Below are 15,066 nucleotides of genomic sequence, written 5' to 3' on the forward strand. Positions count from 1 at the left end.
CCAGATTGACCCCCTTTTTTTTATGGTTTTGTTTTAATTTCCCTCTCCCCTTTCCCCTTCTCCTCCCCCTTCCCTGTCTGATCATTCAAGAACAGTTAATTTTTCCACAGGGTAAGTGTTTGTCATCTGGCCCTTGGGGTACAGTTATTAGCCCCCTACCAGTCACAGTTACCTGTTTCACTGATCCTAGTACAGCTCAGTCCTTAGCCCTCCAGTGACCAGTAGGACTGCACCACTGCAGTGGTGACGGCTGGACACTGGCCAGTTTTCCCTAAGTAAATCTGCCCTTTGTCACCTGACCTGGAGATGCCCATTTTCCTCCTTGTAATGCCCCAAAGATGCGCACTGTTGTACCGGTGACGTGGGTCAGTTGGCCAAATATCTGTGGTCTCCTGGTTTTTCCTAAGCCAGTTTGTCCTCTGCCACTTGACTGAGTGTGCTTATTTCCTTCTAATAACCCGAGACGTGTACTTTAGAAGGAGATTTCTTCTAACAGCTGCCTACGGCCGAGGCCACTAATGCTCTGGCTCATCCCTTGCCTAGGTTCCTCCAGTCAGTCGCTGGACCAAGCTGAGCCATGCTGCTCTTTTGTCCCTTGGGTGGGGAGCAGGCTCGGTCTGACCTGAAAGCTCTCTCCTTCCTGCCCCCCTTGCAGATGCAGATGGCCCAGAAGGAGCAGCTGCTGCATGAGACGCAAATGCTCCAGCAGACCTTCCTCACCGAGAAGGACAGCCTGCTGCAGAGGGAACGCTTCATCGAGGAGGAGAAAGCCAAGCTGGAGAAGCTGTTCCAAGAGGAGGTGAACAAGGCCCGGAACCTGAAGGCCGAGCAAGAACGCCAGCAGAAGCAGATGGAGCAGGAGAAACAGCAGCTCATCAACAGCATGGACGAAGCCAAGAGGAGGCAGAAAGAGGCAGAGGACAATGTCCGACGGAAGCAGGAAGAGCTCCAGCAGCTGGAGCAGCAACGACAGCAGCAGGAGAAGCTCCTGGCCGATGAGAACCAGAAACTGAGGGAAAAGCTGGAGCGGCTGGAGGAGGAGCACCGGGCGGCTTTGGCCCAGACCCGGGCGGTCATGATTCAGACCGAGGAGAGGGTCACCCAGGCGAAGGCCCTGCCTAACGGGCGAGACGCGATCGATGGCCTGGCACAGAACGGGGAGCCCGAGTTTGCGTTCGACGGCCTGCGCCAGAAGGTCTCGGCCAAGAAGCTGGAGGAGGCTGGCATCCTGAGCCGAGAGCAGCTGGACAAGCTCGTGGAGGGCTCCACCACGGTGACAGAGCTGTCCCAGAAGGAAGACATCAGGAAGTACCTCCAGGGCAAGAGCAGCATCGCCGGGCTGCTGCTTAAGCCAAACAACGAGAAGATCAGCATCTACAAGGCCATGAAGAAGCAGCTGCTGAGCCCGGGCACCGCCCTCATCCTGCTCGAGGCGCAGGCTGCCTCCGGCTTCATCATTGATCCTGTCAGGAACAAGAGGCTGTCCGTCAACGAGGCAGTCAAGGAGAGCGTCATCGGGCCTGAGCTACACAACAAACTGTTGTCCGCAGAGCGGGCGGTGACTGGTTACAAGGACCCCTACACCGGGGATAAGATCTCCCTCTTCCAGGCCATGAAGAAGGACCTCATCATCAAGGACCACGGCGTGAGGCTGCTGGAGGCCCAGATCGCCACGGGCGGCATCATCGACCCCGTGCACAGCCACCGCGTGCCCGTGGACGTGGCTTACAAACGAGGCTACTTGGATGAGGAGATGGCAAAGATTCTGTCCGACCCCTCGGACGACACCAAGGGCTTCTTTGACCCCAACACCCACGAGAACCTCACTTATCTGCAGTTGCTGGAGCGTTGCGTCACTGACCCAGAGACTGGCCTTTGTCTCTTGCCCCTCACCGACAAAGCAGCCAAAGGGGGAGAACTGGTCTACACTGACAACGAAGCCAGAGACGTGTTCAAGAAAGCGACCGTGTCTGCCCCCTTTGGCAAGTTCCATGGGAAAACAGTCACCATCTGGGAAATCATCAACTCGGAGTACTTTACCGAGGACCAGCGGCGAGACCTCCTCCGGCAATACAGGACAGGCAAAATCACTGTGGAGAAAATCATCAAGATTGTCATCACCGTCGTCGAGGAGCATGAGAAGAAAAGCCAACTGTGCTTCGAGGGCCTCCGTGCCCCCGTGCCAGCCATGGAGCTGTTGGAGAGCAAAATCATCGACAAGGATCTCTACCAGCAGTTGAGCCAGGGCAAGAAAACAGTGCAAGAGGTGACTGAGGTGGAATCCGTGAAGAAGTATCTGCGTGGGGCGAATGCTATCGCTGGGGTGTGGGTGGAGGAGACTGGTCAAAAGCTGAGTCCCTACGAAGCCCTGAGAAAGAACCTCCTGAAGCCTGAGGTGGCCCTCTCGCTCTTGGAGGCCCAAGCTGGCACTGGGCACGTCATCGACCCTCTTAAGAATACCAGGCTCTCCGTGGATGAGGCTGTGAAAGCTGGCCTGGTAGGCCCAGAGCTGCATGAGAAGTTGCTCTCTGCAGAGAAAGCTGTAACTGGGTATAAAGACCCCTACACAGGGCAGATTGTCTCCCTGTTCCAGGCACTGAAGAAGGGCCTCATTCCCAGTGACCATGGCCTACGTTTGCTAGATGCTCAGCTCTCCACTGGTGGCATCATCGACCCTGGAAAGAGTCACCGGGTCCCCTTGGATGTTGCCTATGATCGGGGCTATTTAGATGAAGAGATGACTAAGGCCTTATCGACTCCTAAGGACAGTGCCAAGGCCTTCTATGACCCCAACACCCAAGAAAACGTCACTTACAGCCAGCTGCAGAAGAAGTGCCGTACAGACAAAAAGACAGGCCTCTACCTACTGCCTCTCTCAGAGAAAGCCATTCGTGCCCAACAGGAAGAGATCTACACTGACCTCCAAGCCAAGGAATCATTCGAAAAAGCCACTGTCGAGGTCCCAGTTGGCAGCTTTAAGGGAAGGACAATCACCATCTGGGAGCTGATCAACTCTGAGTATTTTACTGAGGAGCAGAGGAAGGAGCTGATCCGCCAGTACAAGACAGGCAAAGTCACTATTGAGAAAATCATTAAGATCATGATCACCATCATTGAAGAGACAGAGACCAAGAGACAGGAGAAGCTCACGTTCAGTGGCCTGCGGACACCGGTGGCAGCCAGTGAGCTCCTGGAGTCCAAGATCATTAGCAGAGCCCAGTTTGAACAACTGAAGGATGGCAAGAAGTCGGTGAAAGATATCTCTGAGACAGACTCGGTGAAGAGGTTTCTCCAGGGGACTGACTCTATTGCTGGCGTCTATGTGGAGGAGACCAAAGAGAAACTGACCCTCTACCAGGCAATGAAAAGGAACTTGCTGAGGCCGAGCACAGCCATCATCCTCTTGGAGGCCCAGGCTGCCACTGGCTTCATGATTGACCCCATCAAAAACCAGCGTCTCTATGTCAACGAGGCAGTGAAAGCTGGTATCGTGGGGCCAGAGCTACACGAGAAGCTGTTATCGGCTGAGAAGGCAGTGACCGGCTATAAAGACCCGTACTCGGGCAATACCATCTCCCTCTTTGAGGCCATGAAGAAGGGTCTGATTCTTAGGGACCATGGCATCCGCCTCTTAGAGGCCCAGATTGCCACAGGCGGTATCATTGACCCTGTGAACAGTCACCGTGTCCCTGTGGAGGTGGCCTACAAGCGTGGCTACTTTGACGAGGAGATGAATAGAATCCTCTCCGACCCCTCAGATGACACCAAGGGTTTCTTTGACCCCAACACCCAAGAGAACCTCACCTATTTGCAGCTGAAGCATCGATGTGTGGAGGACCCTGAGACCGGCCTCTACCTTCTGTCTCTAAAGAAGCCTGAAAAGCCAGAAGTGGTAGAGACAACGCAGGTGTACACAGAGGAAGAGACTCGCAAGGCATTTGAGGAAACGCAGATTGATATCCCCGGTGGCAGCCAGGGAAGCACTTCTATGTCTCTCTGGGAAGTAATGCAGTCAGACATGATACCTGAGGAGCAGCGCACAAGGCTGATGGAGGACTTCCGCGCAGGGAAGGTCACAAAGGAACGAATGATTATCATCATCATTGAGATTATTGAGAAGACTGAGATCATCCGGCAGCAGAACCTCCACTCCTACGATTACGTCCGGCGTCGTATCACTGCCGAAGATCTTTACGAGGCCCGGATCATTTCCCTGGAGACCTACAACCTCCTCCGAGAGGGGACCAAGACCATCCGAGAAATCTTGGAGGTGGAGACCACCTGGCGCTACCTGTATGGGAGTGGCTGTGTGGCAGGCATCTATCTACCTGCCTCTAAGCAGAAACTGACCATCTATCAGGCCTTGAAGAAAGGGCTGATTAGCCCTGAGATTGCCCGCTCCCTGTTGGAGGCACAGGCAGCCACTGGCTTCATGATTGACCCAGTAAAGAACGAGAGGCTCACTGTAGATGAAGCTGTGAGGAAAGGGCTGGTGGGCCCAGAGATTCACGACCGCCTTCTTTCAGCAGAGAGAGCAGTGACTGGCTATCGGGACCCATACACCGAGCAGACCATCTCCCTCTTCCAGGCAATGAAGAAGGATTTGATCTCCTCCGAGGAAGCTCTGAGGCTCTTGGATGCACAGCTAGCCACCGGTGGCATCATAGACCCCCGCCTGGGCTTCCACCTCCCACTGGAAATCGCTTACCAGAGAGGCTACTTGAACAAAGATACCCATGACCAGCTGTCAGAGCCCAGTGAGGTCAGGAGCTATGTGGACCCATCCACAGAGGAGAAACTGAGCTACACACAGTTGCTGAAACGGTGTCGCCGAGACGAGAACAGCGGTCAGTTACTCCTCCCCCTCTCAGACACTCGAAAACTGACATTCCGGGGCTTGCGGAAACAGATCACGGTGGAGGAACTGGTCCGGTCCCAGGTCATGGATGAGGCCACTGCTCTCCAGCTGCAGGAAGGGCTGACTTCCATTGAAGAAGTCTCCAAAAATCTAAAGAAGTACTTGGAGGGGACGAGCTGCATTGCTGGTGTCTTCGTAGACTCCACCAAGGAACGGCTCTCGGTCTACCAGGCCATGAAAAAAGGCATCATCCGTCCTGGCACTGCCTTTGAACTCTTGGAAGCCCAGGCAGCCACAGGCTATGTGATTGATCCCATCAAAGGGCTAAAGCTCACGGTGGAAGAGGCCGTCCGCATGGGCATCGTAGGGCCTGAGTTCAAGGACAAATTGATCTCTGCCGAACGGGCAGTGATCGGGTACAAAGACCCCTATTCTGGGAAGCTCATCTCCCTCTTTCAGGCCATGAAGAAGGGCTTGATCTTGAAGGACCATGGCATCCGCCTGCTGGAGGCTCAGATTGCAACAGGGGGCATCATTGACCCCGAGGAGAGCCACCGACTCCCTGTGGAAGTGGCTTATAAGCGTGGCCTGTTTGATGAGGAGATGAATGAGATCCTGACTGACCCCTCCGATGACACCAAAGGCTTCTTTGACCCCAACACAGAAGAAAATCTCACTTACCTGCAGCTCATGGAGCGGTGCATCACTGATCCAGAGACTGGCCTCTGCCTGTTGCCCCTGAAGGAGAAAAAACGGGAGAGAAAGACCTCCTCCAAGTCGTCTGTCCGCAAGCGGCGGGTGGTGATTGTGGATCCCGAGACGGGCAAGGAGATGTCTGTGTATGAGGCTTATCGCAAGGGGCTCATCGACCATCAGACGTACCTCGAGCTGTCCGAACAAGAGTGTGAGTGGGAAGAGATCACCATCTCCTCCTCAGATGGCGTGGTCAAGTCTATGATCATTGACCGGAGATCTGGCCGCCAGTATGATATTGATGATGCCATTTCGAAGAGCTTAATCGACCAGTCAGCACTCGACCAGTACCGTGCCGGCACGCTCTCCATCACTGAATTCGCCGACATGCTTTCGGGGAACATGAGTGGCTTCCGCTCGAGGTCCTCCTCTGTGGGCTCCTCCTCTTCTTATCCCATCAGCCCGGCTGTCTCCAGGACTCAGCTGACTTCCTGGACAGACCCCACCGAGGAGACGGGGCCAGTGGCTGGAATTCTAGACACAGACACGCTGGAGAAGGTATCCATCACCGAGGCGATGCACCGAAACCTAGTGGACAATATCACCGGCCAGCGACTGTTGGAGGCCCAGGCCTGCACGGGGGGCATCATTGACCCCAACACTGGAGAGAAGTTTCCGGTCACCGATGCTGTCAACAAGGGGCTAGTGGATAAGATCATGGTGGACAGGATCAACTTGGCCCAGAAGGCTTTCTACGGTTTCGAGGACCCACGGACCAAGACGAAAATGTCCGCAGCTCAAGCCCTGAAAAAGGGCTGGCTCTATTATGAGGCTGGGCAGCGCTTCCTGGAGGTGCAGTACCTGACAGGGGGGCTGATCGAGCCCGACACACCAACCCGGGTGCCCCTGGACGAGGCCCTGCAAAAGGGCACCATCGATGCCCGAACGGCCCAGAAACTTCGGGATGTCAACACCTACTCCAAGTACCTCACCTGCCCCAAGACCAAGCTCAAGATCTCCTATAAGGACGCCATGGATCGGAGCATGACAGAGGAGGGCACGGGGCTGAGGCTGCTGGAAGCCTCTTCCCAGTCCAGCAAGGGATACTACAGCCCCTACAGCGTCAGTGGTTCTGGCTCCACCTCAGGCTCCCGGACGGGCTCCCGCACTGGATCCCGGGCTGGCTCTCGGCGGGGGAGCTTCGATGCCACTGGCTCTGGCTTCTCCATGACCTTCTCTTCCTCCTCCTACTCTTCATCAGGCTATGGTCGCCGATATACTTCGGGGCCCCAGGAAGCCTCTGAGGCCACCCAGCTCTCCTTGGACTGGGGCAGCCTGAGTGGGAGCTGTGGGTGGGAAGTGGGAGAGGAATGGGCAGCCCTGGGGGGGCCACAGCCCGCTGTGGCATAACCACCCTGGCCTTGTCCTTTCCCCTCTGCTCCCCTCCCCCTGCCCCTTCTTACTCTGCATGTGGTCAATCTGCCAGCTAAGTGCCCTGGGTTTATTTTTTTTTGTTTCTTTTTGTTTTTTTAATCTTTAAAAAAGACTCTTCTTCCAAAGCGGTGCCTAAAGTTTAACCAAAAAGACTAGACTAATATATTAATATATATTTGCTGTTCTGACAGAGTTTGTATATTGAGGGGAGCAAGGTGGGCCCTATCTCTCTGCCTGCCTTGCCACCCATCTCTAGGACTCTCCTGACCATCCATGCTGGCAGCCACTTCACCATAGCCTGATGCCTTGGACCTGGTCCGAGCCAGCTCTTACTCTCCTCAAACTCTGGGCCCCTTGGCTCTCTCACTTCTTGCCTGCTGCCCCAGCCTTGCCCAACCCTTTTTCCTTCTTGGGCGCTTCCATTCTGCAGGAGGAGAACTGGGCCAAGACACAGCCTGTCCCCTTTTCACTGCCCTAAGCAACTTGTCCTCCACCTAGCCTCATGTCACACGTGGTTCCATACCAAGGGCCCTGCCTGGACTTCCAGCCTGTTCTCTGCAGCTGCTGCCTGGACCTTCCTCCCTGTCCCTGAGGTCAGGTGAGGGGCAGCCCACCTCTACCCAGGGCCTCTCAGCCCTTTCCTGATGCCCAGGGCCTCAACGCCAAGATGCCGCCAGGACGGGACAGGAGCCACAATGCATGTTGGACTTACTCCTCTGCCTACTCTCCTGCCTGCCTCTCAGCCCTACTCTCCCACCCTACCGTGGGCTCCACCTGTTTGGCTTTCTGTGGGGGCAGGACTTGTGTGTGGGGAGGGAGGAGAAAAGGTAATGGTGATGGCGAGGCACGGAGTCAGCTTTCTTGGTGTGTCTGGGAAGTGCCCTGGCTCAAGTGGGATAGGGAGAAACCTCTTGGAGCAGTGTCAGGGAGACGGAGCTGGATGCTGGGCCAGGGAGATGAAGCCTGCTGGCCCACAGTTATGGGTGGGATCAAGGGAAAGGGCCTCTTTGGCCACTCCTCAAGTCCACAGGAAGGATTGATAAACTCTTTCTACCCTTCACTTCCTCTCCTCCTCCTACCTGGAGGCTTGGAGATAACCTATTCTCCTTCTGTGTCAGCTGTCTCTCTCCAGCCTGCCCAGAGAAGCCCCTTCCCCATGGGAAGACGAGAACTGGGGCTCCAACATCAACCCACCAGGGCCAGGCCCAGGCTCCCGGGAGGCTCCTGTGCTGGGCCATCCCACCCAGGTAATGCCCTCTTTCTCCCCCCCCTCCCCTTTTTGTGCCCTGGGACTGACTGTGCTCTGCTGCTGGAGCTGTTGGGTGGGAGTGAGGAGCCCCAGGGGCGGGCACCCCAAGGCAGAGAGAGAGAGAAGGGCCAGTTTGTCCTTCATTCTAATCTCCCTAAATACACCCCCTGCCTTTCCTCCTAGAGCTTCCAAGGCTGTCCTGGCTGTCCTTCAGGTTCTCTGCCTGAGCTTGTTCTCTTTTCCCAGCCCCTACTTTAATTAACTCAGTTTCCAATGTACCCCTTCCTTCCACCCCTTCCACTTTCCCAGACCCTGTTCCCTTTCCTTCCCTTCCCTTCCTGTCTCTAGGACCTATTTTCTTTTCTCCTCCAACCTTACTGGGACCTGTTTTTTTCTCTTCCTAGATTCTGGCTCTATTCCCACAGCTTACCTTCCCTCTGCCCCTTCCCTGGGCCTTATCTTTTCCCCCTAAACTTTCCCCCAATAAAACCTTCCCCTGTTCCCCATTTCTTACATGCATACCGTCCCTTCCTCTCTGCCACCATCTTTCCTGTCTCATTACCTCCATATTGTTCTTTGCCCTTCCCAATCTCTTTTATACCACCCATGCTGAGGTCCTTGAACAAGGGGATGGAGGACAGACACCATTTAGGGGGAAGCTGTGTCACTTCGGGAAATGTGAGGAAATAGCTTTCTTGCCCATGACTGCCCTGAGGGTCTCAGCTGGGTTTGATTTAGAGCAGAGCAAGAGGGACCCCTGATTGGCGTAGCCTGATGGCAGAGAGGTGGAGGGGACCCAGGAGGCTCCCAACATCACTGTGATTGTGTATTGAACCTGCCATATCATGTCATGCTGTGATCTCATACCATACCCTCCCACTCACCCCTCATTTCATGCCATCTCTGTGTCTGCCTCTGTTGTAGCGTGATCCAGTGTTCACCTGGCCCCTCCTCCCTCCCGTGGAGCCTGCAGCCCTGGGACCCTGGGGGACACCCTGAGGAATCAGACTCGGCCTTATCCCTTGGTCCAAACCTTCCAGCTGCTGCCTATGGCAGCACCTCCAACTCTGGGTTCCCCTGAGCAACACCAGCTCCTTGAAGCAGCCCCCTTTGGCCTGGAGCCAGAGCTGCCACTGACTCTCCTGGCCCTGAAAACAGGGCTCCAGGCTGCTGGGCTTCCCAAACATCTCATCTTCCATTTTTCACCTCCTCAGAGCCAAGAACACCACCTTCCCCCACCCTGTACCCCTTCCTGAGAGCTGCTCTGGTCAGCCTGCCTGGCTCCCAGGCTTTTTACTGTTTCTCCTCTTCTCCCTCCCAAGCCACTGGATGGGACTTTGCATGCTCTACTAACCACAGGGTGTGGTTGCCACCCCAGCTCCTGCCTTGGCCTCCCATCCAGAGGAGGAGTCAACAGTGCTATGGGCTCTGGAGGGCAGAACACTAAACAGACTGTACAGAAGGTGTTGGTCCCTGTGGCCCCCACCTGCCCCCAGTAAAGGAGATTCCTTGCTAGTCTTGCTGCTTCATTCTTCAATCATCCTGGGCATTGGGGTGGCAGGGTGGCTGCCTCCAGGAGCAAGTGGAGCAGTCTCCTAGCCAGGAAAAAAACCACATACATTTATTTATTCAATTCATTCATTCATGCATATTCATGTAGCAAATATTTGGTGTTCCTGCTTCTAGAGCGCCCAAGTGCAAGGCCAAACAGCCCAGGCAGGGGAAGAGCACCTGCTCTCTTTGCCTTAGTTGCTACAGATTAGTTGAAGATGGATTTCAGTGATGGTTCAAAGACAAGAGAAATCAGTAGGGCCTCCTAGACTAGAGGAGTATGGGGACAGCAAAGAGTTGAGCAAGAGGGAGAACATGGAACCTGGAGCCCAGATCCCAAAAGAGAGCACAAGGAGTCCTCTTCCTCTCCAGGCTCCAGAGTTAGGAGTCCTACGCCCATAAATAAGCAAGCTGGGTACTCAAAAGCCACAGAGAGGGGACAGAGCTGGGAGCTGAGAAACTGAGGCCAGGGAGAGCAGAAAAGTCTCAGACCCCAAAGAAGGAAGAGCTGAGGTTAAATAGAGGAAGGCTGGGAGAACTTCAGAGGGACAGGGTGGGATAATACTTTGAATGAAGCAGCAGTGAGCCGGGTGCAAGGACACAAGTGTGTGATATTCCAGCCAGTCTGTAGCAGCACCCAAGGGAAGAGAGCCCAGCTAGAAGTCTGACAGACAGCTTGCACACATCGAAGACTCCCCAGATGCGGGCAGTTTGTGTGTGTGTGCAGAAGCTCTCTGCTTGATATCTCTGTGACATCCCATCCCAATCCCCAAGTCTAGCATTCTAGATGAGAAGGGGAGGAGTTGGACACACCTACTCAAAGACAACCCAGCCCCCTCCCAGTGGCTTCTACTCTCCCCCATCCCAAGCCCCTCCATCTGATACCTCAACTTTCACATTGGTCTCCATTGGAATCATCCAGATCCTCTGCCATCAGTCTTCATGCAGCCACCCTTAAATACTTCTCATCAGTCTCAAACAACTTGGAATGGCTATGGAGAGAGAGAGAGAGTGAATGTTGGACAGAGCTAGGCCAGGAGGTTGGGAAGATGTCAGAGAGGGAGAGAAGACCCAATCACTCGCTAGGCAACCCTCAGTAGAGTTGAGGAGGCAACAGACACGCAAAAGAGTTAACACAAGCATCAGGCTGTGTTCCAACAAGCAACAAATGAGAAGTACCAACATGTTGGGACTTAAAGGCTAACAAAGCTCACTCCTCCACCCAAGAGAAGTAGGTGTGAGAGTGTGAGGTGGGAATGTTTGGGGGAAGTCTATGGGGGAGGTGGATCTTGAATAAGGAGTAGAATGGGTTGATGGATAGAAAAAAGGAGAGGATATTTGGGGTTAAAGGAGGTAACCTGAGCAAAGGTGCTGGACTGAAGTAATCACACCTTTCTAGAACATTCTTGGCTTATTAAGTGCTTTTTCTTATACATAACGATAACCCCTGGTAGTGCAAAGGTTACCTCTATTTGTATGGATGAGAAAGCTGAGCTTAAGGAGGCTAAGTGAATTGCCCCCAAGTTAGCCAGTAATAGCAATAATAATAGCTAACATTTTCTCTAGTGCCTAATTTGTGCTAGGCACTGTGTCAAGTGCTTCACAATTATCTTATTTGATCCTAGTAATAAGCCTGGGAGGTAGGTGCTAGTAAAGTGATTTGCCTAGGGTCACACAGTGTCTGAGGCCAAATTTGAATTCCAATCTTCCTGACTCTAGGCTTAGTGCTCAGTAAACTGCACCACTTAGTGGTATTCACCCTGAGTGAATATCAGAACTAAGATTTGAACCCAAGACTTCTTGATCCAGGACCATGGTTCTTTCTCCTTATTCACCATTCATTTTCTCCTTATTCACTTATTCATTGTTAGGAAGGAGACTGGCCTGGCTGGAGTGAAAGATGCTTCAGGGAGAGACTAGATTGGAGCAGCAATTAGTCTACAAACATGCCAGGCACTACGCTAAGCCCTGGAGATACAAAGAGAGGCAAAGAAAAGGTCCTAGCAGTTGAGGAGTTCACAGTCTGGTAGAAGAAACAACATGGAAACAACAGTGTACAGTTAGATTGTCTACAGGAAATTAGAAATGATCCATGGAGGGAAGTTGCTAGAATTAAAGTGGATCAGCATAGGCTTCTTTTGGAAGGAGAGATTTTAGTTGGGACTTGAAGGAAACCAGGAGGTGGAGTTGAGGAAAGAGCATCTGGGCATGGGGGACACAGCTAGTGAGTTTGGATCTTGTAAGGGCTGAGAAATGCAGAAAGGTTTTGAATAATCCCCATCTTCCAGCCTCTAAACCTTAGAGTCACCTTGAACTCTTGTCTCTTCTCCATACCTTCTATCCCACAGTGCCCAAGTGCTATGAAACTACTCTGCCTTCTCTAGAAGGTCCCTTGACCTCACTGCCAAGAAATGCCACCTCATTGGGACTGAGCCTTTTTCTCATTGGGCTTTTCCCCACTGGACCATGGTTTGAGCCCTTTGTCCTGTCCCCCAAGCCCACTTCCCCACTGGGTCTCTCCTTCAGCCAGCCATATAGAGGGCTAGCTTTCATTTACTACAGAAAATGGAGGCAATCTAAGATTACTTAAAGACACGTAGTTCATAGTAGGTGCACAGCTCAATAATAATAATCATTAAGGAGCTACGGATATAGAGTATCTACTGTTACCTTTCTTTTTTATCTGAACTTTAGAAAAAGAAAACCCATGAAGGGGGATTGTCTTAAGTGGCATTGATCTCCCAGAAATAACTAGCCCAGGGTCATACTGTGTCAGAACCAGGACTGAATCCAGGTTCCACATTCAACCCCTTCTTGCCTTTTCATGGAACAGTTCACCAGTTCAATAAACAGCCAATTAGCATGTGCAGCAGATGATCTGAGCACTGGCCAGGCTTGGAGATTAGTGTTAAGATAACACTTGGTCCTTAAGCCTCTTGGAGCTTTCACTCTAGTAGGGGGTAAGATATAAACCCGGAATTAATGCACACTCTTACATGATTAGGTGAAACCAATGGGAGCCCATCCCTGACCCAGGGTTTCAGAGGAGGCTTTGGGACATTTCAGTTGGCCTTTAAAGGATCACGAGGACATAGATTTGGAGCAAGAAAGGACCTTGACACCTCTTCCTCCCCCAGCTCCATTTTACAGATAGGGAAACTGAAGCCCTAAAGAGGGTTACTTTGCCTGAGGTCAACACAGAGAATAAGTTCCAGATCTGAACCTAACTACTCTGCCTAAAGAGGCAAAGAAATAGAAGAGTCTTGGGTTACCATTTGGTTTATATGGCTTAACACCACCCAAGTTTGCCTTCTATTTTATCTTCCAGCTGGGTAAGAGATAAGATAATGGTAAGAAAAAATGGGAACAAACTGGGGCCACTTGCATTGGATAGAGCACTGGGTTTGGAATCAGGAAGATTCATCTTCATGAGTTCAAATCCAGCCTCAGACTTACTATGTGACCGTAGGCATGTGATGTAACCCTGTTTGCCTCAGTTTCCTTATCTGTAAAATGAGCTGGAGAAGGAAATGGCAAACTACTCCAGTATCTTTGCCAAGAAAACCCCAAATGAGGTCACAAAGAGTCAGATTCAACAACAACAACAGAAATGATCATATTCTTTGACCCTGGGGTTTCTGGAAGCTAAGACCTTTCTAGCTGGATTCCTACTTGCCATCTCCAAGCCCCAATCCTAACTTCTCCCTGTGGGGATCACCCAAGCCCAACCAGAATCCCTTGGAAAGCGCTTTTCCCAGTGAACATTTTCTTCTCTGGAATCTCCCTGGTCCCCAAGAGGCCCTGAATCTCTGCCAGCCTCTCTCCTGCCATGACTGCAGCACCACTAACAAACACTGTACTGTAGGAATGAACTACAAAGAAATATAAGACATGCTGCCTACCCTCATGAGGCTTCTAGAGTAGGAAAACAGGGCAATTCTGATCACTGTAAATTAATATTTGCATAGAGCATACATAAGGGAATTTTTTTGCCTACCACAGAAGAGATATGATGACAAGACACACAAAATTGCCAACAGCTCTTGTTGAATCCTTTGGAATGTGTCTCCTCTCTGCTCTCTTCCTCAACTCACCCTATTCCTGGTCCTGATCTCTGCCCTCACCTACCCATTCAGTACTAGCTACATCCAGTGCACACAGTGACTAATACATAGCTCTGACTTCCTCATCCTTTTCATTTCCTGTCCTACACCCCCACCTCCCACCCTTAGTGCCTAGAGATCAAATCATAGGTTCATAGATTGAGAGCCAGAAGGGAACTTGAAGGTCATGTAGCCTAACCTCCATATTTTACAGATGAGCAAACTGAGGAACCAGCAGAGATTTGCACCCAGATCCTGGGACTCTAAACCCTGTGTTTTCTTCACTGCAGCATGATATCCAAAATTTTCAGGGTATTATGCCTCCATGTGGTCTCCACCTACTTTATTTTCTGTTTCCCTTTTACATTCCCCATCCCAGCCAGACTGGTTTCCTGAGTTTGCCATGCTCAGTCCTGCCTCCAACTCTTTGCACATGCTGTTCCCTTTGCTGGGAATGCCCTTCCCCCTTTTTCTGCCTTTTCAAATCTAAGTGAGAAGATACTGAAGACCTGGAGGTGGGGAAGGGGAAAGAGAGGCAGCCCTCAAGGCCTAACTGAAATGAGTCTTCTCAGAACACTCCTCTCCCCAGAACTTCAGCAGAAATTGTCTTTTTGGCCATTGTAACCTGACTGTATTTTGCTTAACTGTTGATGATATGAGGCGGTTTCCTTCTCCAAAGAATGTAAGCTCCTTGAGGGCAGGGACTCAGCATCCTCCTCAGCTCCTAGCTCAGGGCCAGGCCAAATAAACATTTACTAACAGAATGGAAGACTGCTCTGAGCTGAGCCCAGCTGGGCTGTGTGTCTGCTCCTCCAGCCTGTGATTCCAGCCAGGGCCACCTCGGCCCTCCTTACATTCAGAACAAACCGTTTCCTTCGCTCTTTGCCACCTGGCCTCAAGGGGTGGCTACACATTCAGGGGAAGCACAGTGGGGACTTAGGGATCCTGGAGACCCCAAGCCTTTGAAAGCTCTAGTCAGGGGTCTTAACTCCAAGGAACCTGGATCTTTTCCTGGCCCAAAGCTAGACGTCACGGAACCCAAGGCAGGGAAGGGAAGAAAGATCACCAATTCCTGAGATTTCAGAATTGGAAGGAACTTCAGAGGCCATCTAGTCCAACTCCTACCCCTCCAAAAATCCTCTCTAACATCCTCAACAAGTGGAGGTCCAATCTTTTTT

The 15,066-nt window shown here is 52.2% G+C and overlaps 1 protein-coding gene across 1 annotated transcript in view; it reads left to right on the top strand.

Moving 5' to 3' along the window:
- PLEC (plectin) overlaps nucleotides 1-9,749 on the top strand; it is an 86,396-nt gene extending 76,647 nt beyond the window's left edge. Inside the window, exons 32-33 of the mRNA XM_044669642.1 lie at nucleotides 656-8,232; nucleotides 9,159-9,749. Coding sequence (XP_044525577.1) covers nucleotides 656-6,961 — 6,306 coding nt within the window. The 3' untranslated portion in view covers nucleotides 6,962-8,232; nucleotides 9,159-9,749. The remainder of the gene's footprint in view (nucleotides 1-655; nucleotides 8,233-9,158) is intronic.
- Nucleotides 9,750-15,066: the final 5,317 nt, after the last annotated feature.

This window comes from Gracilinanus agilis, chromosome 1 (assembly GCF_016433145.1).
Source record: "Gracilinanus agilis isolate LMUSP501 chromosome 1, AgileGrace, whole genome shotgun sequence".
Lineage (NCBI taxonomy): Eukaryota > Metazoa > Chordata > Mammalia > Didelphimorphia > Didelphidae > Gracilinanus > Gracilinanus agilis.